Source organism: Sander vitreus, chromosome 11 (assembly GCF_031162955.1).
Source record: "Sander vitreus isolate 19-12246 chromosome 11, sanVit1, whole genome shotgun sequence".
NCBI classification, from domain to species: Eukaryota; Metazoa; Chordata; class Actinopteri; order Perciformes; family Percidae; genus Sander; species Sander vitreus.
The window spans coordinates 4,330,255-4,352,710 of record NC_135865.1 but is presented as its reverse complement, the minus strand read 5'-3'; the positions used below and the strand labels follow the sequence as shown (position 1 = coordinate 4,352,710).

General features: G+C 39.1%; 2 protein-coding genes and 1 long non-coding RNA gene across 4 annotated transcripts in view; all 3 read left to right on the top strand.

The window, feature by feature from the left end:
* The first annotated feature begins 1,396 nt into the window (after window positions 1-1,396).
* On the top strand, window positions 1,397-3,008 carry LOC144526019 (uncharacterized). Of its 2 annotated transcripts, XR_013502720.1 has the most exons (5): window positions 1,397-1,582; window positions 1,718-1,750; window positions 1,862-2,001; window positions 2,223-2,303; window positions 2,823-3,008. It is a non-coding gene; the product is annotated as an uncharacterized LOC144526019 (long non-coding RNA). The 2 variants fall into 2 exon arrangements; XR_013502721.1 differs by lacking the exon at window positions 2,223-2,303 and having other exon boundaries at window positions 1,418-1,582.
* Window positions 3,009-3,601: 593 nt separating this feature from the next.
* LOC144526016 (uncharacterized) overlaps window positions 3,602-22,456 on the top strand; it is a 34,896-nt gene continuing 16,041 nt past the window's right edge. Inside the window, exon 1 of the mRNA XM_078263145.1 lies at window positions 3,602-3,664. The gene's annotated coding sequence lies outside the window, so the exon portion shown is untranslated. The remainder of the gene's footprint in view (window positions 3,665-22,456) is intronic.
* On the top strand, window positions 3,753-7,936 carry LOC144526018 (uncharacterized). Its single transcript, XM_078263147.1, has 3 exons — window positions 3,753-4,067; window positions 4,760-5,241; window positions 7,599-7,936. Exons 2-3 carry the CDS (start codon window positions 4,970-4,972, stop codon window positions 7,642-7,644), a joined length of 318 nt encoding a protein of 105 aa, XP_078119273.1. The 5' UTR covers window positions 3,753-4,067; window positions 4,760-4,969; the 3' UTR covers window positions 7,645-7,936.

Sequence of the window (22,456 nt, the reverse complement as noted above, 5' to 3'; positions counted from 1 at the left end):
TCAGAGACTTGGACTTGGCCCTCAAAGACTTGAGACTTGACTTGAACTTGCCCCTCAAAGACTTGAGACTCGACTTGGACTTCCAAAAAATGACTCGTGAACATCTCTGCTTTGACCTTTTATAATGTTTCAGCAGATATCCATTCTTTATGCTAGTATTTCTTGTAGCCGACGACTTCCTCACACGTTGATGTTATAGTGTCTTTGATATGTTGCCACTGCTTATCAATGCTGTTCTCCTGTTCTAGTAGATCTTGCAGAGCTTCAAATTTGTTTGAGAGTTTCACGCTGTAGTCTTCTCGAATTTGTTCTTCCCTTAGCAGGTTCACGTTGTATTTATTTCTGTTTCCCCTGTGCGCTGTCCTGTTCTTCTTTAGTTTGAGTTTCAGTCTGGCCGTTAGCAGGGGGTGGTCTGATGCAATATCTGCCTCGTTTTACTCTCACATCCTGTAGTGTTCTCCTGAACTTCTTGTTTATGCAGATGTGATCTATATGTTTTTCGGTAACATGATCCAGCGATACCCATATTGCTTTATGTACTGTATGTTCTTGTGGGGAAATATACTGCTTCCAATGACGAGTTTGTTTAATGCACAGATATCTAGAAGCTTCCCTCCATTGTTCATTTCTCCCAGTCTGTGTCTTCCCATCACCTCTTCTTATCCTGTTGTCTTCTCTTATCTTTGCGTTCAAGTCTCCCATAAGGATGGTCATATTTTTCTCTGAGTAGTTGCCCAAGATGTTCTGTAGTCTGTCGGAGAACTCATCTTTTGTTTCTTCTTCATGGTCATTGGTTGGTGCATAGCATTGGATTACATTCATGCTTATATTTTCTTTCGTTGTTCTGAATGACGCTGTAATGATTCTTGGTCCGTGGGCTTCCCACCCTATCAGTGCTCTCTGTGCTGATTGGGATAGCATGAGAGAAATGCCTTCAGTATGTGGGGCATTTTCCTCTTCATGGCCTGAATATAGCAGCATTTCTCCACTCATGAGCTTTTTCTGACCAGCTTGTGTCCATCTTACCTCACTAATTCCCAGTAGCACCAGGTTGTAATTTCTCATCTCTGCTGCTATTTTTTTTAATTAAGGCATTAAGATCAATTTCCAAAAGATGATTTTTTTATTCCTCTTTTTAGTCAACTTTAGCATGGGTGTCCTAATTTTTTCACATGACTGTACATGTATGTTCCCTGTTGAACTCTGTGACCTGTGACATGATGGACCTTACACAACTAACATGGTGCACAAAAAACTGAGTGCATACATGACTTGTGTGGGCAGGAGTGTCTGTCAGCACTCTTCAGAGGAGCTTTGTCTCCTGATAACATCACATTGCCGGGTTATGAGGAAAATGTTCCAAACAAACAGGCAAAACACACTGCAGAAGACAAAAGGAGTTCCAAAGAAACACATAGGTTATGTGAAATGTTTTGTGTTCATTCGACCAGATCCTACCTGTAGAGATCTCAAAATGTGACTGCTTCAGGTTCAGGTGTGGCTTCACATAAAAGGAGCAGTAGGGGACAGATTCAGATTCAGACAACTTTACAGTCTTTCTACAGCTGATATCCAGCATATAGTAAGTTCACCTCTAAAACTTTTATTTTTTGTTAATATATAATATAATTTTTTGTCAATTAATTGATATCATTTCTGAGCACATCACACCTTTGCACACACCTTTGTGTAAAAAAAGACGATTCTTTGCCCACAGGGGATCGGTTGGAAATGTTTGGACACCACAGAGGTAAATAACAGCTGCTTTTGGTTCATCCTCGCCTCTTTCTTCCAAATGTATTGAATGTGTATTACATACTGGATTCACATTAACTTGATATTGGTTTATGACTAATTACAGGAGGACATGGAAACAGACACGGACATGGACATGAACATGGACATGAACATGGACATGGACATGGACATGGGAAAAAGCACAAGCACAATGCTGGCCACAAGCATCAGAAGTGTCACAAGAAGGGGAAGGACAGTCACGGGGTAAGATTCAGCAGAGCAGTGTTCAGTTCATTCACTACACAAAGTGGATTTTGTTCAGAATTCAGTGAAACATTAAAGTTTTGTGCAGAACTGAATGAAAACAGTAATAGTCTGTTATTGATATTTAAGGTTATTTATCCAGGGGTAGGCGAGTGAGTACATGTGCACTTGTTTTTAAAGATCATTTTTTGTGCATTCGTGGCCTTTAATTGATCGGACAGTTGTAGACAGGAAAGAGGGGAGAGAGAGGGGGAAGACATGCAGCAGAGGGCCGCAGGTACATGGGGTGCACGCTCTACCAGGTGAGCTACCAGGGCGCTCCACAGATGCACTTGTTAATTAATTACAATAAATGAATACACAAGCTGGACTACATACCTGTCCATTGCATACTATTTATCTGGAACTTTTGCTCATTCTTCAACATCTTTGCACATCCTGCACTAAACCATACAGCCTTCTTTTCTTACTGTTAAACAGTTATGTTTTATATATTTCTTTATTTACTTTGTATTTTATAAATTCCATACATTTATTATATATTTCCTTTGAATATGTTTGTGTATGCACCATCCACCAAGGCAAATATCCTTGTAAGTGTTACTTAGCAATAAATCATTTTTTGATTCTGATTCGGACTTGTGCAGGAACACCCTCCTCCACTTTCACACAGTAACACAATTCACACCTGGGTGTTGCTTGTTACAGCCACAGTCTGATTGAACCGGGACCCTTGGAACAACGGCAGTCAAATTATCAATACTTTGATCATACATTATACTTCGCTGATTGAATTGTTTTGTTTGTGTTATCTTGTGTAGGCCTCCAGCAGCGGCTGCAGCAGTGACTCTGACTAGATGATGATTCCTGGATGGGAAAATCTTGGACAAGAATCACTATGGCACTACATGCCTATTCTTGTCCCAAAAATGTTTACAAAGCTTATGTCAAACTACTGATTGTGTGGCTTTGTATCAAATATAAGGTATAAAAGTTTAAAGAAACAAGTGGATTCTCTTTTTTTTCTCATTTGTTTAATTACTCTGTGTGTGTGTATGTGTGTGTGTGTGTGTGTGGGGGAGAGAAAGCGAGAGAACAGAGTTTTACTAATAAACATCACATTTCACAATACACACTGCATCTTCTTTTTAACAGGGAAACACGACAATATATTTATTTATATAATTGTATTATTTATATATATATATATATGTGTGTGTGTGTGTGTGTGTGTGTGTGTGTGTGTGTGTGAGAATTTGTATGGTCACACTTGTATGTCTTGTTTAGTTTTTGTTGATTGTCTTGTTGTGTATTCTTATTTCTATTTATGCTTTATGCTTTATGCTATACAAATAAAATTGGCATTGGCAATTAATTCATTTCAAAAATGTAACAGTGACGCTTTTGAGTTTGCCCAGGATTATTGTCATTGTTGCTTATCCTGTGCCACATGATGACAAAGACAGTTATGTTGTGACAAGATAGTTATGTTATAAAAAGTAACAACATCTGAAGTGTATGTTTACACACTTTTCGGAGAAAACATTTTTTGTGTGAGTTTAGGCTCTGCCCTGCTGATGACCAATCTGAGGTGTGGCTTTACGTGTATATAAAGGCAGAGCCAGCTGACTGCTGTATCTGTGGATCTGCACTCCAGCACACGGTGAGTTCACTAGAACCTTTCTAAGCATAGAACATGTGTGTTTGCGTATATTTATTTCCTTTGTTAACTGTATTGCATTATTTTGTGATCATGTCTATATCATTAAGTCATAGCCATGGGTAGCTTTGTCTTTATCCAGTCATGTGTGACTTTATGGTATTTCTGACCTGCTCTGCCTGTTTGCAACATTTTACAAAGCACACTGTCATTTCCAGTTAAGTGGACTGCATTTGCTTTGTTTCTAGACAATATAGTATTTTAGGTTTTATAACCGCTTAAATCAGCATTTTCATAAAAAGTCATTTATTTTCCTCTGTTAAGAGGAGATTTGTGTGCATTTAAGTGGTTTCTCTCAGTTTCAGGATTTGGATCTGGATTTTTGAGATGAACTGGAATAACGCAGGTAAATAACTCACTTGTTACCGTCTTTTACACTTTTACTGACACCCCATCCCCACCCTTATGGTTAACTTTCTTTATTGGATTTTAAAGATCAGAAATTGACATCAAGTGTATAGAAACTGAATGAGTATATGATGTTTTGAAAGGTTTTTATTCTGTACGTGAATGTTCACAATGTATAATTATGTTGTCAAATATCATGGGCATGTGTGTGAGTTTATTTGTTTAGCTGAGGTGCAGGGACAGATGACTCCAAAGCACATAGTGGCTCTTTACAAGACAAGACAATGTAACTGGTTTAGCCAGTAGATGCTGATAAACAAGCTGGTTTTAACTCTTCCTCCTGTCTTACATGTCTTCTTCTGGATTATAGTCAGTGTAAATCAGGGGATTTCCTAATGTTTGAACCAGGCCTTAAAGCTAGTATGTGCATGTTGGAGGATTAGAAGAACACAGACTATATGGTGAATTCTCCCCACAACAAGAGTTAGGATTAAATTACAAAGTAAAGATATATTCAAATATATTCTTTTTCAAATATTCCTGTAGAATACAGTTACACTTTTACTGACACCCCATCCCCACCCTTATGTTTAACTTTCTTTATTGAATTTTAAGGATGAGAAATTGACATCAAGTGTATAGAAACTGAATGAGTATATGATGAGAGTGCCACCCCTTGTCTTTGACTAGGAAACCAGTTTCCCCCAGGCTCAGGCTTTTATCCTCAGCCAATGCCAGGAGGATACTATCCTCAATATCCACCAGGCACTGTCCCAACCCTACCCTGCCCTCCTCAGCCTTGGGGTGCACCCGCTCAGCCATTTGGTCCACCCTATCAGCCATGTGGTCCAGCCCCTCAGCCTTTGGGCCCACCTGGGTACGGTCCTGTAGCCCCACCTTATGGAGGGTATGGACCTGGCCATGGTCCTTGGCAGGGACATGAGCATGGACATAATCATGGGCATGGACATAATCATGGGCATGAACATCATGGACATCATGGGCATGGACATCGTGGGCATGGACATCATCATGGTCATCATCATGGACATGGAAGTGGAGGTGGACTGCTTGGAAACCTGCTTGGACATCACAGGCATGGTCATCGCCACAAACACAAGCATGGTCACATGCACGGCCGTTGCCACAAGAAAGGAAACACGTGTCACGGGGTAAGATCCAGTTGATTTATTGATCAAAGTGCAAATTATGGAGTCTCCCTTGTAACAGCCATACTGTATCACAGTCCACTTCCAATAACTGTAGAATGCTGTGAATATCTGTGTGGTCAATAGGACCCCGTATGGACAGAATAGGTAAAAGTGATCATATTTTTTTTGTCTGTTGTGTAATTTATATTAAAAAAAAACATTTTAAATATAAATACAAACTGTTTTAGGAATTATATTTTTTTCAACATTATACATATATATATATATATATATATATATGGATCCTAGAGGCAGTGTTGGGGAGTAACGGAATACATGTACCGGCGTTACGTATTCAGAATACAAAACTGTATTCCGTTAAAGTTACAATTTAAATAGTTGGTATTTAGAATACAGTTACATTGTTGAAATAAATACATGACGATACTTGGCGATACTTCTCTATTTCACGAGTTTATTCACTCTCTGAATAAATTAAGGCAACTCCATGCATTTCCCAGAAGCCCCAATATGAAAACCAAAAAATTAGCTATTTATTTGGCACAACAGAGCCAGGGCAGGAATGCGTTTCTATCTTGGAAATTCAAACAGCGTTTCACATTAAAGAAAGAGAAGGGAGAACGAAATATTACTGTGCAGTGCAGCCTTTGCTTGCCAGCAACCAACCTCCTTTCAGCGTCCAAATTACTCCACCTCCAACCTGAAGAAGCATCTTAAAGTAGGCCTACATTTTTTTTTTAATTAGCCAAGGTGCTGCTGTAGTTTTACTGGTCACCTTGCTATTTTATAGTTGACGTGCGACTTTACATTCTCCTACGTGCTAATTTACTATCCCCAGGGCCGTTGAAAGACTGACTAGCCCCGTTTGACATGCTAACGTTAGCTAAAATTAGCTTGTGGTAGTTTAGACTGCGGTTAGATTTTTGTAGTATGCAGTTCGGGACTACAAATACAAAAATCCATCTGCTTGTTTAGGTACACATTCAGCCAGTTGGAACAGAAGAACACACCAGAATAGGCCTGTTGGTAACACTTTACAATAAGGTACACAAAAAAATGGGTAGTTAATGATTAGTTACTGTTTTTGAAAGAGTAACGAATGATTAGTTACTGTTTTTCAGAAGGGTAGTTACTGTTTTTCAGAAGGGTAGTTACTGTTTTTTGGAAAGGGTAACGAATGATTAGTTACTGTTTTTCAGAAGGGTAGTTACTGTTTTTTGAAAAGGGTAATGAATGATTAGTTACTGTTTTTCAGAAGGGTAGTTACTGTTTTTTGAAAAGGTAATGAATGATTAGTTACTGTTTTTCAGAAAGGTAGTTACTGTTTTTTAAAAGGGTAGTTACTGTTTTTTGAAAGAGTAACAAATGATTAGTTACTGTTTTTCAGAAGGGTAGTTACTGTTTTTTTAAAGGGTAGTTACTGTTTTTCAGAAGGGTAGTTACTGCTTTTTGAAAGGGTAACAAATGATTAGTTACTGTTTCTCAGAAGGATAGTTACTGTTTTTTTTAAAAGGGTAGTTACTGTTTTTCAGAAGGGTAGTTACTGTTTTTTCAAAAGAGAGTAGTTACTGTTTTTTCAGAAGGGTAGTTACTGTTTTCTTTGAAAGGGTAACAAATGATTAGTTACTGTTTTTCAGAAGGGTAGTTACTGTTTTTTGAAAAGGTAGTTACTGTTTTTTAAAAGGGTAGTTACTGTTTTTTGAAAAGGGTAGTTACTGTTTTTCAGAAGGGTATTTACTGTTTTTCAGAAGGGTAGTTCGTTACTCTTTCAAAAACAGTAACTAAACTACCCATTTTTTTGTGTACTTTATTGTAAAGTGTTACCAGCCTGTTTAGTAAGCAGGATTTGATAGCTGCATTCCTACACTTATAAAATGCAATTTAATGTGGAAGTAATCCAAGTATTCAGAATATGTTACTCAGATTGAGTAACGTAACGGAATACGTTACAAATTACATTTTTGGGCATGTATTCTGTATTCTGTAACGGAATACGTTTTGAAAGTATCCTTCCCAACACTGCCTAGAGGCACATTTCTCTGTGGATTGAGCGTTTTGATACTTTCACCGTTTTTTTTTTATAGCAACTCGACCTGCTTTGTGTTAAAAAAGCCATGGAAATATCACTTTTTACAATAAGGGACCTTTAAAGAATATTTTTTTTATAAATTCCTAGATCCAGAAAAATATTCATCATTCAGACACACTAATGAAACTAAACTGATTATTCACTTATCACTTTACTCATTTCTTACAGTGTTTTTGATGATATCATTCAATTATGAAGTCATAACTTAAATAATGACCTGTTTGACACGTCATCATGAATAAAAATACTATGTTTGTTCCTGCTGTAGTACTCCAGCAGCTCCTGCAGCAGTGACTCAGACTAGACCAAGATGAAGGAAACAAGACAAGTTGCCACCGGGAATTCTTCACCCTGCTACCTTACAGTAGATTATAATAAACAGTTTGTTTGATTTCCAATGTTGGGATTATAAATAGAGATGTTAAATAGAGTCTCCGATACTGCCTTAAACGCTGGTATCGGTATCGGGAAGTACTGGAGTTAATGCCCCGATCTGATACCACGTAATAAAGCCCTAAAGAAAATCTATGTTAAAGTAGTTTATTTATGTTCTTTTTCCGTTATAACTGACTGTCAAACTGGATAATAAAAGAACGTTCTGGGGCATTCATTGTTTGTTTTGTTCATGTTTCACAAAGAGTTTAACCTGAGCCAGACTGACAACAAAGATAGAAATCAGATCACATCCATACAGGGATAGTAGTATACAGTTGTTAAAACATAATAAAACATATGACACATTGGTATCGGATCGGTACTCGGTATCGGCCGATACGCAAGTTCAGGTATCAGAATCGGTATCGGGAAGCAAAAAATGGTATCGGGCCATCTCTAATTATAAACGCAGAAAGCCCACATTGTTAATCAGTCCCTCCAGGATTTTGCAATGTCGCGATTGTGCCAATTCACGCAAATTCAACCAATCATCACAAATTTGGTGCGACTCGCAATTTTGACCAATCACCGCAACTTTTCCGCATATTTGACCAATAACCTGAAGTTTCCCGTGACTTCAACCAATCACAGCAGTCCCATGTGCACTCTGAGAGCCAATGACCAATCGGTAGTGAGAACGGGTTGACCATTTCCTTGTTTTTGATATGAAGACGTGTATGTGACTCATTTACCAACAAAACGTACAGCGAAAGACCGTGCAAAACATTTCAGACTGTCCTATTGCAGCATCCTGAGCCTTTTTGGTAAGGTTACTAGGAAAACTCAGCCCAGAGTAATTTTATTCTCCCCAAAACAAGTTTACTTTTTATTTTTAAAGAACTATACAAAAAAACTGTCTCCCGCAACTTCATTGCAACAAACATACAAAAGACATTGGAACTTTTATCGCAATTTTTTACAAAAGCTCCCGCGAAATTAGGCATTTTGGGCCGCAACAATCTCAAAAAAAGCCCGCGAAATCCTGGAGGGACTGGTTAATGTATTGTTAAATTGTTTATTGAGCTAAGTTCCATTCAGTAGGCTAATAGCCAGTTATCTGTAAGTTTCTATATGTCCCACGCTCTTGAACGTACCATAGCCGTTCCGATGCTATTGAATGCACCACACGTGTGTGAAACGCCATGCTGTTATGCTAGTTCTCCGGTGGATATACTGTAATCTCCTTTGCCTTTTCTCAACATTCACCTCTACCTCCCTGGTTTATTGCTGTGTATAAATGACATAAGGTGAGATTAACGACATTATACTGTCTGACTGGATGCTAACATTGTGTACTGTTTAGATGTGCATAAGTTAATGCTATCTCTGTTGTTGTTATTAGCGTTGTTAAAGCTAATAAGCTAAGTCACGCTGTCTATATGCATCGTGTGAGGTGATTTGTGTACGTTAATATGATTTCTGTGATATACTTGAGTACCGAATACAGTCCTTTGCTACCTTAGTTACCTTATTATGTTTGTGTATATGTATTTGTACAGACCACACCCAAATAAATCAACCAAAACAGGACATCTGTATCCGTGTTCTTTAGCGGGAACACCAACCCTACACCTTGCCACTCTAAACCAGTTAAATTCCTGGAGACAATCCAATCTCTCCTTTTTACGCACCACAAGGTTTTTTGAAAGCTGTTAAAGTCAGGTTCAGCTGTTACATATTTTGAAGTGTTTAGCCAATGTATTTGAAAATAGAAGTAATGTATTGTAGTAATGTATTAGCTTCGGCAGTAGTCAGTGTGTGACAGGGGGTATGTTTTTGATGTGTTAGACAATGATTGTAATTGTTCCCTTGTGGTAAACAACATAAAACAGGTTTCTGTTATTCATAAAAGCATGTCATCCCTGCAATGCCCTGCCTCTTTATTCTCTATTCCATTTGACCGCATAGTTTCCACTTTAGCCAGGGAGTGTTGAATTAAGACCTTTGTTCTTTATTGTTTATTGTCTAATATCTAATGGTTGGAATGGGGAGGATATGGGTGGTTTTGGTGTGATGGAGAGCTTTTGTCTTTTGTCTGTTTGTGATGTATGCTTTTCTTGAGGTTCCCTCAAGTTGTTTTGTCAACTGTCTAATTGTGAATGTAATGTATATTTCTGCTGTTAAGGAACCCCTCGAAAACGAGATGCTACAGCTCAAGGGGTTATTCCTTGAGCTGATTCCTTGAGTTGATTTCATTGACAATTTTAATCTTTTTTGGGAGCGATATTCTCTCTTTATGAGAGATGGCCTTCACCCTAACAGGCTGGGCTCGTAGGTGCTAGCTGCTAACGTCCAACGTGCTGTGCGGTCCTCACCATGCGATTGACTATTTACACAACACACACAGACCCTGAAATCCCTTTCTCCCTCTCCGGTATCAGCTATGGATGCTTTTTGCAGCACTAGCTCCCCCTACTGTACTCCCTTGCCATCAACACCACCACCGGTCCATCTCCCCATTCAGACTGTTGTCACAGATAGGGCCTCCTGTCCCCATTACACAGTTAATAGGGTTAATAAAAACAATCTTCTCTACATAAAATGCACTACTAATATCACAAATTCATCCCAAGCTAATTTATCCAATCTGCACCCAATTACTTGCAAACTTCATAATGACTCAAGCAATTCCGGTTTGGTCTTAAAATTGGCTGTTTTGAATGTCCGCTCTTTATCTAACAAGTCATTTTTAATCAATGTTTTTATTAACCCCTTTATTACCACCTAGATTGTATGCTTCTTACGGAAACATGGTTAGATAATAGCTCCAGTGCTACAGTCCTTATTGAAGCATCACCCCCAAATTTCAACTTTTTAAATGTCTCCAGAGTCAGCAGAAAGGGTGGTGGTGTTGCTGCTATTTTCAAAGATACAATTCAATGTAAACAGATTTCACTAGGTGAATTCAAATCCTTTGAGTATTTGTGTACGGTGGTAAAAACCTCCCCAAGCGTTTTATTAGTTACCTTATACAGACCCCCAAAATACTGTACAAGCTTCATTGATGAATTTTCTGAAATGCTGTCGATTATATGTACTGATTTTAATTCTTGTATCCTAACTGGTGATTTCAATATTCATATTGACAATCCGAATGATAACACTGCTAAAGACCTCTGTGCCCCGTTTGATACTTTTGAGCTGTCACAGCATGTAAATGGCCCTACTCACACGAAAGGCCATACATTGGATTTGGTGCTCAGTAAGGGTCTTAGAATTGCTGGTGTTAATGTTACGGATTTAGCTCTGTCTGACCACTACTGCATTTTCTTTGATGCAGTAGATTCACACACAATTCACACACAATCTAAATCGGTAACAAAAAGGTATATTACTAACGACACCAGTCTTACTTTCATGGAATTGGTATCTAATAAATTAATTACAGCAGCAAGGTCTGTAGAAGATTATCTCAATCAGTTTAATTCTGAAATACTCGGAGTACTTGATGTCATAGCACCTGTTAGGACTAAAATAAGGTCTGGTAAACAGAAAGCCCCATGGAGAAATGCCCTGACAGTAGCTAATCAGAAAAAAAAATGCAGGAAGGCAGAACGAAGATGGCGAAAAACGAAAACACAGATTGACCATGAGATCTACAAAGATAAACTCTGTCAGTACAACACTGTGCTACGCAGTACGAGGCAGTCCCACTTTTTTGGAATTATTAATGATAATATTAAAGGAGAATTCCGGCCAATTTTTACGTTAATCTTGATCGCTATAGCTACGCGAGTACTTTCGATTGAAAAAACCCCGACCCGAATGAGTGCAGGTAACACGGAGAAGCTGCAGCTACGTACTACAAGTGTCCCCTGAGCTAAAACGGCAGTTGTCGGGGTAAGTTTTAGAGTGCCTTTGTGCCTCTTAACAGACACAAAATGCAATTAATATGTCTGTGTCCACATGAACAGGGACCTTACGTGTCAACAAGATGCGTTTTCAACTCAGACATTGTTGAAATTCACCTACCCTGGTCCTTGTATCCTTGTAGCTAGTTTGCCCTGCTAGCTGATAGCCGTTAGCTGCTAGCTGCCGTCCGGTGAGTGTATTCAGACAGGCTTCTGTAATAATCATCCCAATAACAATCCACGGAGCGGTGGTGGTGTGGATATCCTCTGTCCTCCAGAGAACAGGTCATGTCACGTCTTGAAGTGTATTCCCCGCTAAAATAAACAGTAGTGCGGTAGTAGCTGTTAGCTGCTAGCTGCCCTCCGGTGAGTGTGTACAGCCAGATAGCCGTTAGCTGCTAGCTGCCGTCCGGTGAGTGTATTCAGCCAGGCTTTTGTGATAATCATCCCAATAGCGGCGGTGGTGTGGCTATGTCCTCCAGTTACTGAAGGCTAGCTTTAGCTTGCGTTTGGAGCATCAAGTTCATCTGCCTGTTTCCCCTCTGTCTGTCTCGTTCTTTCCAACTCCTGTGAGGCTAGTTCTTCGTATAAGTTCCATTCTGTATACTCAGGTTCAAATAAATAAGGACGACCATCAAACTCAAAAGGCTCTTCCGTGTGTTGTATATCTGCTATATTCTCCATAGTTTCGTCACTCCAAGCTTCTTCCCTTAAAAAACAACTCTGCACTTCACACACTATGCGCCAATCTGCACACTACTGTTTACCTTTTCCTGTTACAACTGAATTCCCAGGAGACAGCGCGATGCTACAGCTAAGTTTCAGTAACGCTATTACTGTGCAAGCCACAGACATCGTTTATCCCGTTTCCATGTAGTTACATAGTCATTGATATGGTCAGAACCACTACAGTGCTCAATTACCTATTTTGAGGGGGAAATAATCTAAACCTTTAGCTGCGAAGGCATGATCTGTCCTATGCAGGACATCCACCAGACCACCGGTCACTCCGTGGATTGTTATTGGGATGATTATCACAGAATACTGTCTGAATACACTCACCGGACGGCAGCTAGCAGCTAACGGCTATCTGGCTGTACACACTCACCGGAGGGCAGCTAGCAGCTAACAGCTACTACCGCACTACTGTTTTTTTTTAGGGGGGAATACACTTCAATACGTGACATGACCTGTCCTCTGGAGGACATAGCAACACCTACGCCGCTCCGTGGATTGTTAGCTTCTCCGTGTTATCTGCACTGATTCGGGTCGGGGTTTTTTCTATCGAAAGTACTCGCGTAGCTATAGCGATCAAGACTAACGTAAAAATTGGCCGGAATTCTCCTTTAATAATACACGTGTGTTACTTGCCACTGTTGATAGGTTAACTAATCCGTCCACGCAGTCGTGCCCTGACTTTGTCTCAATTAAACAATGTAAGGAGTTTGCCGAATTCTTCAGAAATAAAATTGAAAACATAAGATTCTGTATTAGAAAAATATTGACACGTTATTACCCCATACAAAAGCAATGGTCTCTATGTCTGAATTTAATGCTATTAATGATAAAACGCTTGCAGAAATCGTGCAGCATCTTAAGCCATCCCAGTGCTCTCTAGACATCATGCCTGCTAGTTTCTTCAAAAAAGTTTTCAGTGCGTTTGCAATGGATTTGTTGCTTATTATAAATGGCTCGTTACTCACAGGCAGTTTCCCTGCATCCTTGAAAACTGCAATTATCAGACCCCTTCTGAAAAAGAGAAATCTCGATGCCTCCATACTTATCAACTACAGGCCTATCTCGAATCTGCCCTTCGTAAGCAAAATTATTGAGAAAGTTGCTTTTAATCAAATCAATGAATTCCTGCAAAAAAATGACATCCTCGATAGCAATCAATCTGGTTTCTGTAAACATCACAGCACAGAAACTGCTCTCATAAAGATTCTAAACAATATTCGCATGAATAATGATGCTGGTAGTTTGACAGTCCTGGTGTTATTAGATCTCACTGCAGCTTTTGACACTGTCGATCACACAATCCTTCTGGATAGATTAGAAAACTGGGTGGGGCGCTCAGGCACTGTCCTCAGGTGGTTCAGGTCATACTTAGATGGCAGGGGATATGTAGTAATGATGGGAAATCTCGAATCTGAGAGAACGACCATGACATATGGAGTTCCACAAGGATCTATCCTTGGGCCCCTTCTATTCAATTTGTATATGCTTCCTCTTTGTCACACTCTGCAGCACCCTAAGATTTCTTATCATCGCTATGCGGATGACACCCAGATTTATCTTGCACTCTCATCAAATGACTATGCTCCTATAGACTCTCTATGTCTTTGTTTGGAGAAAATAAAAGAGTGGATGCAACAAAATTTCCTCCAACTAAATGAAGATAAGACTGAAATAATTCAGTTTGGCAACAACAAAGGAAGACTGTCACTTAGTACTTACCTTGACTCTAGAGGACTAAAAACGAGTACCAAAGTCAAGAATCTTGCTGTAATAATTGATGAAGACCTAAATTTTGGTCATCACATTAAAGCGGTAACTAAGTTATCTTTCTGGCATATTAAAAACATAGCGAGAATCAGAAACTTTGTATCAAAACATGATCTAGAAAAAGATCATTCACGCTTTTATTACTTGTAGAGTAGACTACTGCAATGTGCTTCTTACTAATGCTCCAAATAAGACCATAAAACAGCTGCAACTCATCCAAAATGCTGCTGCAAGAATACTCACAAACACCAAGAGGAGAGAGCACATTACCCCAATTCTGAAATCACTGCACTGGCTTCCGGTTAAATTCAGAATCGATTCCAAGGCTTTACTTATTGTCTTCAAGTCTTTCAATGGTCTAGGCCCAATATATATTGCCGACATGTTTATTGACTACAAGCCTAGTAGATCTCTCAGATCAGCAGGTACTGGTCAGTTGGTGGTGCCCAGAGTTCTTTCCAGGAGTGGTGAAATGGCCTTCAGCCATTATGTTGCCCACTGCTGGAACCAGCTTCCGCTCGATCTAAGGCATGCACCAACTGTAACCATTTTTAAATCTAAGTTAAAGACTGTTCTCTTCTCCAGAGCTTTCAATTAGGCTTGCTTGATGGTATTTTAATTACTTTATTTGTTTATAAACTGTTATGCCTTTACAATATGTTTGTCTTCTCATGTATCTCAATTGTATATTTGTTGTTGTTGTTTCTGCCTGTAAAGCACTTTGAATGACCTCTCTGTATGAGAAAGTGCTCTATAAATAAATTTGCCTTGCCTTGCCTTGCCTAATAAAAATAATTTCTACTTCTGCAGTGTTTTTGACTAGTACTGACACACCCTGTTGCTCTCCACTACATTCACATCAACCCAATTTGAATCACCTGTGTAATTACTGGGAATCTTTCATTCATGCTATTTTTAGTCTTGTAACGTCACCATTTAATCTCTGACAGATTTTTTTAAGATTATTGTTTTGGGCATTTTGGCCTCTAATTGATAGGACAGTTGTAGACAGGAAAGGGTGGAGAGAGAGAGGGATGACATGCAGCAAAGGTCGGAATCAAACCCTGGACCGCTGCGGTAAGGACTGAGCCTTGGTACATGGTCTACCAAGTGAACTACCAGACGCCCCCTATTTATTTTTTATTTTTTTATTTTATGCATATTAAACAGGCACATACAAATGAAAAAGTATGAAAAACCCCCATCAAAAACAACAAAAAAGCAGAACAAGAAGAGACACTAGACGCCCCCCTTTGACACGTAGATTAATGTATCATGATTAGCAGCTCTCCTTTCACCTTTTTGTCTAAATATAAACTGGTAAACTGTTCCCATGGATCATGGCAAACGTTGATAGCATTTATTTTGGTCAAGATATAGCAAAGTTGGTGTTTTCATACTTAGCTACACAAATTTGTTTGTGCATTCTTTTATGTAGATTTGTTTGTAGATTTGTTTTTAATATATATATGTTAAAAGTCTGGATAATATATGTTGCTTGTATATGTTATTTGTATACCTGGAGTGGTAACAAAAATAATTTCCCCCTGGGATTATTAAAGTATTTCTGATTCTGATTTTGATAACTTTTTTGATAGGTCAGTCAGGAGATGTACATACCAAGTTTCATGCAGATCGGTCGCACGGTGTAGGAGGAGATCGGCAAAGTAGGCTTTCGATAAATCGCGATTTTTCACGCATAAAAGTCTAGGCAGAAATGGCTGTGGCCTATATCATGAGATTCAGCTGAATTCAGGGAACACATGGATATCAGTATTTTTAATGTGAGATGTACGGTTTGGGAGTTGCACCACGGGCTGGCATCCAAGTGGGGAACAACCTGGATCAGATAAAATACATCCATCATCCCGGAATTAATTAACATTGACTCAGAAAATGTTCTCTTTCTCTCTCTTTTTAATGTACTAATCTAACACACAATGTCTGGTCTTTTCTATGAAAAATCCTCTGTTGCACAAGGCAATGATAGCATTTACATGTCTGTCAGCAGCTTGAAAGGAAGACAGAGACAAACTGGGCATTTAGCATGAATAAGCTAAGGAGGATCATAGTGTGCACATCCAACCAACCTTTTTGTTATTGTGTCTTTTCATGAGTATTTTATATTTGACGCATGTTTTTCATTTAAAAACGTCTATTGATTGCAAATTGTAAATGTGTGCAAACATATGCATCACTTACTGGCTAAAGCCCTTTCCTTAGGCCATTGTGTGTTTGTTATGCGCATAGTAAACTGTTTTGGAAAATCAGCTTTTAGAAAGGTGTGGTTATTAGGATTGTGAAATAACCATTTAAAAAAAGAATTGCGGGTCCAAAATGAATGTTTCGTTAATCTCTGTAAGATCTCGATGAAGTTTGGTTCCAGTTTCTGACGAAGCTTGTGAGCCAAAAGTGTTAGTGGGTCTTAGAAGTTGCCAGGTAACCTGTTGTGATGTGAATGCAATGAAAGGGGGGAGTGTGACATCTAGTGGCTGAATGTTATCCATGTTAATGCCGTTACTAAACACAAAGCAGTAACATATTCCCCACATCTGGACATTTTTGTGGATGGCAGTGTGTTTTTATAACTGTGTGTTATCAGTACAGACAGGTGATCAGTAATCAACAACTGCTGTTGTATTTTTTGGGGACCATTTCAACCTCTTCTTTCCCACCTTTGCTGTGCAGGTTGTTCCTGGCTCGAACCATATCTGGATCATCGGGCTCTACTCCCAGGATCCTTAATGAGATGTAACTCAGCGCTGTGCCAAAGACGGTAGACTTATCTTCAATATGTCTGAAGAAAAACAAAACACATCCACCGTGCTGCCGTAAGCAATATTTCAGACAGCCCGAGCCTGTATGTTCTTAGACCTTTCTCCTGTAATTCTTATGTAACGGTGGGGATGAATGGACACTTTTAGTAAGTACTACACTAGTCTTCCTGTAGCAGTTCTTTAACAGTCATATGGAAATACTTGCATCATAACATTACATCTCATTATAAACACTGACCCTATCATTTCTGGAATGGACGTTTTCCCACTTTTTGGAGTTAACCTTTGGTATAACCGATACTGGGTAAAGCGTACGTCTACCAGCAAGAACAGCAAGTATTTTTATGTGAACCCAGTTTACTACTGGATTCTTGAACTTATCATATATTTTGTAGTATGTAGCAAGCTGTGATAGAGTCTCACCAAATAGAAATATTTACTATTTACAACAGTGAAACCAATAATTCCACCCATTGTTATTCCTTCAATAAGGGCAATATATGATTCCCTGCATGTTCCTTGAAAAATAAAATAAAGTGTGTAAAATAATAAATAAATGAATGTATAAATAAAATGGTCCTGGGACTATAACTTAATAGGTACCCATACATAAAGATTTAAAACCCATTTCCCAGGTGGCGACTCTTTTTTAGTTTTTATTGTTCAGTTATTTTTGTATCCACATGATTAGAAGAGTCTTCGGTGATTGTGGAAATACCTTTAGAACAACGATAAGTGTTTTAACATAACACATCTGGGTTTATCAAGCTTTTAGAGAAACTGGTAACCTCTGTGATCTGAATTAGTGAGAGGCCCAAACTTAGGCTACACAGACCCCTAGTGGTTGATCCTTCAAAGCTTCTGCTTACCTCTGATGTCTCCACCAGCACAAAAGGCTTTCCCACCTGCTCCTCTGACGATCACAATGTCAGTCTCATTGTCATTTTCCCATTTCTAGAATCACAAAAAGGAACGAATTTAACGAACATTTTCATCAAAAACAAATCCTGTGTTAATGTCATGTGCTGCTATCTGGAATGGGTTTCTGCATTATTTTGGGTTTTAGGTTTAGATTTTCAAAACAGAAGCTCCAAGAAATTTAAATTTAAATGAGCGGTCAGGTGATACGTTTCGATTAACGCGGAAAATGGATGCTGAGGAGGTGAAACGGAGGCTGGCCTCTGGAGGACTTATTTTATTTCTTTGTTCCAACTTCTAAGTGGCCTATAGCTAGCCTGATAAGCCAGACCCAACTCAATCTGAGGGGCGGGATAAACAGTTGTCTTTCAAATTCCCTCTGCATGCAATAAGATAGTGCTACAACCAGGACGAGCAACGAAGAAGGTAGCGAAGCTAGTTGATAGATTAAACTTTGGCCGTATCCGGTCGGCAAAACTCCGAACACATCTTCCTTTTTTAAAGAATGACTTCAGTGCCGTTCTTTGTTCTTTTCTCAAAAGAAAAGCTTAACTCCAAGTCTTCCAGAAGACCGCTGTTTCGCAGCAGCAGCCATAAGCCCGCCCACCGACCCTACACACGATGTGATTGGCCTGACCAGAATTTTTGTTTTTCCAGCTCGCAGCTCAACGGAGAGTGCCTAGAACCCCCCTGGCTGCAAATTACATTTGCTGACGCTAGGGTGTGTCTAAGATTTCTAGGCTAGCCTATAACCTACGTTAGTCATGAATAAAAGATGTTAAAAATGTATAAATGACTCATTCTTGACAAAAGTCAAAGAGCTGTGTACGTGCGCACATTTGAATAATGTCAGGCTGTAAATGGGCTCAGGCTTTTAAAAAGCTGTCAATAAATACGTACTTGTCGGGCTCGGGCCTTGTCAGGCCGAACTTTTAGGGCCCAATTACAGCTCTAATGACTGTATCATTAGAAATAATTTTGTGTGTGTCTTTTGGTATCCAATTCCATGAAACCATAGGATTGTTTTTTCAGAAAGTTAGGTGCGTAATTACATTCTTATGTATATAGTTTGTAAAAGGGCTTTTGTACAGAGTACAAGTATGTAACTGTTAACAAGTCTTGAAAAGGTTTTTGAGCAAATCTATCCAACTCTCAATAACCTTGTGACATTGACAATGTCAAACTAAGCGGGTGGGCGCCGTGGGCGCTGAGTGAGCAGGTACGAGCGTACGAGTAGTAAGTTGCCGTCTATGGAAAAAGAGCAAAGCAAAACAGGTGTTGGGGCTAAAAATAGAAAAAGAAAGAGGAAAAAGGAGATAACATGTCCAGGGATGCGACAGCAGTTAAATAAGTGGATGGTGAGAAGAAACAGGTAGGATTTAAAGTGTGACGTCTGTGCTTGGAGACTATATTAATGTTAACAGACTAGCTAGCGTTTGCTAACACTGGGAATGTAGCAGCTAAATGGGGGTTTACCATGGAATCATGCATAGATTTGCTACCAAACTTGGAGGCTTGCAAATATTCATGTTAACAGACCGTTGACTAGCTAGTGTTTGCTAACACTAGCAGCTAAAGTGGGGTTTACGGCTAGCTTACAATATGCAAAACCAAGGTTGCTGAGCTAAAAACTGATAAATATAAGGTAGCATGTACAATAAATGACAAGAATCTGGAAAACATACCTAATGCTATAACTCTGGTTTTTCATTGAATCATGCATAGATTTGCCAAACTTTGAGGCTTGCAAATATTCATGTTAACAGACTGTTCTCAGACAAGCTAGTGTTTGCTAACACTAGCAGCTAAAGTGGGGTTTACAGCTAGCTTAATGCAAACCAATGTTGCTGATAGCTACATTTAGATTTTGGTTAAACCCTATGGTACCAATCCCATGCATGACATATCTTAATTTTATTAAGGTAAAATAACAATTGGTAAATATAAGGTAGCATGCACAATACATGACAAGAAGAAAAATAAATAAATATGAAAACAATATATAAATATTTAAAATACAAAATGTGAATGTAATTTCAACAGCAGCACAACCTTACTGCATAATAGTTGTCTTATCTGATGCCATCACTAGGCTGATTTAAGAATTGAATTTAGGCTGCTATATTTAACAGTGAGTTCATTTCATTCAGGTGTGAGGATGGTGGATCAGGAAAGACGGGGGAAGGCAGCAGGTAGGTCTAACATTATGTGGAAGTGTAGGTTGACTCACTGGCAAACTGCTAGCTGAAACTCCAGAATCAATGATACAGTAACATGTGTGATGTGCCAGGAGTGACGGCAACCTAAAGCTGAAAAACAGCCTTTAGTATTAAGACGTAAATGAAAGAAGAGAGTTCCAGCAGATATAACAGGTACTTGGAGAGAACACTGCATCCATACACTGGCACGCTAACAATGCCGGCTGATACTAGTTCAAATGCAATATAAAAACTGGTCCACTTTTAATTCTGCTTCCAATACTTGGCTGACAGAGGAATTTGAATTTTTGACATGAAAAGAATGACATGTTGCAAACTGTTATGAATCTGCATTTTTTTGTGAGTCTAGGAAAAAAAAAAGTACAAAGTTGTGCTGTAAAGATTATAGGAATTGCATTGCTTGGACATTATTATCTTTGACTTTTGTCCTGTGGCTGCACTTTTAGCTACAGCTTCTTTGCTCTTTCCTCTGAACTTTTTCTTATAGACAGTGAAAGAAATGGACACAACGACGCCATAGACTTCGACGGAGACCAGTGAAGTCAATTAGAAGCACTTTTCCGGTGATGGCTGAGCGTACTGCGCAGCCTCAAACTGAGCTTGCTGACGTAAATGTGACGTGAGCAACCTGTCTGATGGTTGTAAGTCTTCTGGTAGCTGTGCCAAGAGAAATCTCAATCATTCTGAATCTTGCAGAGATGGAGGGCGTAGGTAAGAGCTGTCCATGAGCGTAGGAGCAAGAGCAAAACGTTGCTGAAATATTTTGTTCCGATGCTTTCATGGACTCTCTATGGCAGGGGTCATCAACTACATTTTTCCAAGAGCCAGAATTTTTCTAAGCAGACACTCCGGGGGCCAGACTTTCAAATAAAGAAAATAAAATTAATTTATACCTAATACGCCTATTCTTGTTTGAAATGTTCACTTTCTTGCTGAATTAATGCTATATGTATATATTTTTTATTTTTACATATTAGTGTGAGCAAACTCCTAAAAAACATGGAAACTCCATAATGATAACTGGCTCTTTAAGTAGAAAAAGATCTCAGACTAGGAGGCAGTTCACTGAGGAGTGATGGTTAAAGTCTGTGATTAGGAAACATGGTTGTAGTATGCAGCGTCCTGATTGGTGGAAAATGCTTGCAGAAAGAAACGGCTGTTGTCAGGTAAGAATGTCACTGTCAATGAAGTCGTAAGAATGTCGCTGAAGCGAAAACCCCCCCGCAGCATCCAGATTACACAATGGAAGTTCTCCAGACCTCTAGAGGGGGCAGCTAGTGGAACAGCTGGATTTACAACCCCATGGGGAGAGAGCGCTCTGCCTTTTTATTAGAGTCGGGTATGGCTGCAGCCTGGAGAACTCCATAGACTGTATATTAAATTCATATTATTATTAATAACATAATATATTAATAATATAAAGTCTATGCCCCCGAGCTTCGGCTTTTCAAAATAAAAGCTTGCGTCTGGTCCGCTATGTGTTTGTACTATGGTGTGTTTGTGAACTAAACAGTATGGCAATCATGCTAATGAATACAATAACTTTCTCAGCAGATGTCTTACTTACAACACGTTGGAGTTAGCAAAGCAGTTTTGTGTTTATATGTGCGAGCGGGATTTATTCAGATTGATAAATCCCACGGTAAATTGGCTGGTTTACTAAGCAGGGAGGGACTATAAAGCCTGTCTGTTTTTTGTATTTCAAGAGCGAATTGCTCCACAATATCAATACAGATTGATCACTTATTTTGTTGATAACCGTTGTTGAATAATCACAATATTACACTTGAGGAGGCCTATACTTCAGTAATGCACCTTTCGGACCTCGAAGATAAACCCTCTCATGTAATATGGCTTAAACAAACGTCAACGTTAAACGCTGATGCAGTTTTAAATGTTTTATTACCACGAGTTTACAGACGTCTCTGCTGATTTGAGTATCACCTGTGACCTGAGCCGAGACACAGCCACCAAACGAGAGAAAACATATCTCAAACATAGACTTAATATTTCTCTCTCTCTCTCTCTCTCTCTCTCTCTCTCTCTCTCTCTCCCCGTGGGGTCATAAATCCAGCTGTTCCACTTAGCTGCCCCCTCTAGAGGTCTGGAGTACTTCCGTTGTGTAATCTGGATGCTGCGGTTTTTTGTTGCATTTGTTTTCTGGGTTTGTGTGCTTTTCTTTTTGCATCGTTTCATATTTGCAGCGTGTTTATGTATTTGGTTGTGTTGTGTGTATTTGCAGCGCGTTTATGTAATTGGTTGTGTATATTTGCAGTGCGTTTATGTATTTGGTTGTGTTGTGTGTATTTGCAGTGTGTTTATGTATTTGGTTGTGTTGTGTGTATTTGCAGCGCGTTTATGTAATTGGTTGTGTATATTTGCAGTGCGTTTATGTATTTGGTTGTGTTGTGTGTATTTGCA

What these genes read in the sequence shown, in the direction of transcription:
- LOC144526018 (XM_078263147.1), top strand. Translation starts at nt 4,970, where the DNA reads ATGGAGGGTATGGACCTGGCCATGGTCCTTGGCAGGGACATGAGCATG. An exon ending in AAGGAAACACGTGTCACGGG is followed by an intron (nt 5,242 to 7,598) that starts GTAAGATCCAGT and finishes TTCCTGCTGTAG; the next exon opens with TACTCCAGCAGCTCCTGCAG.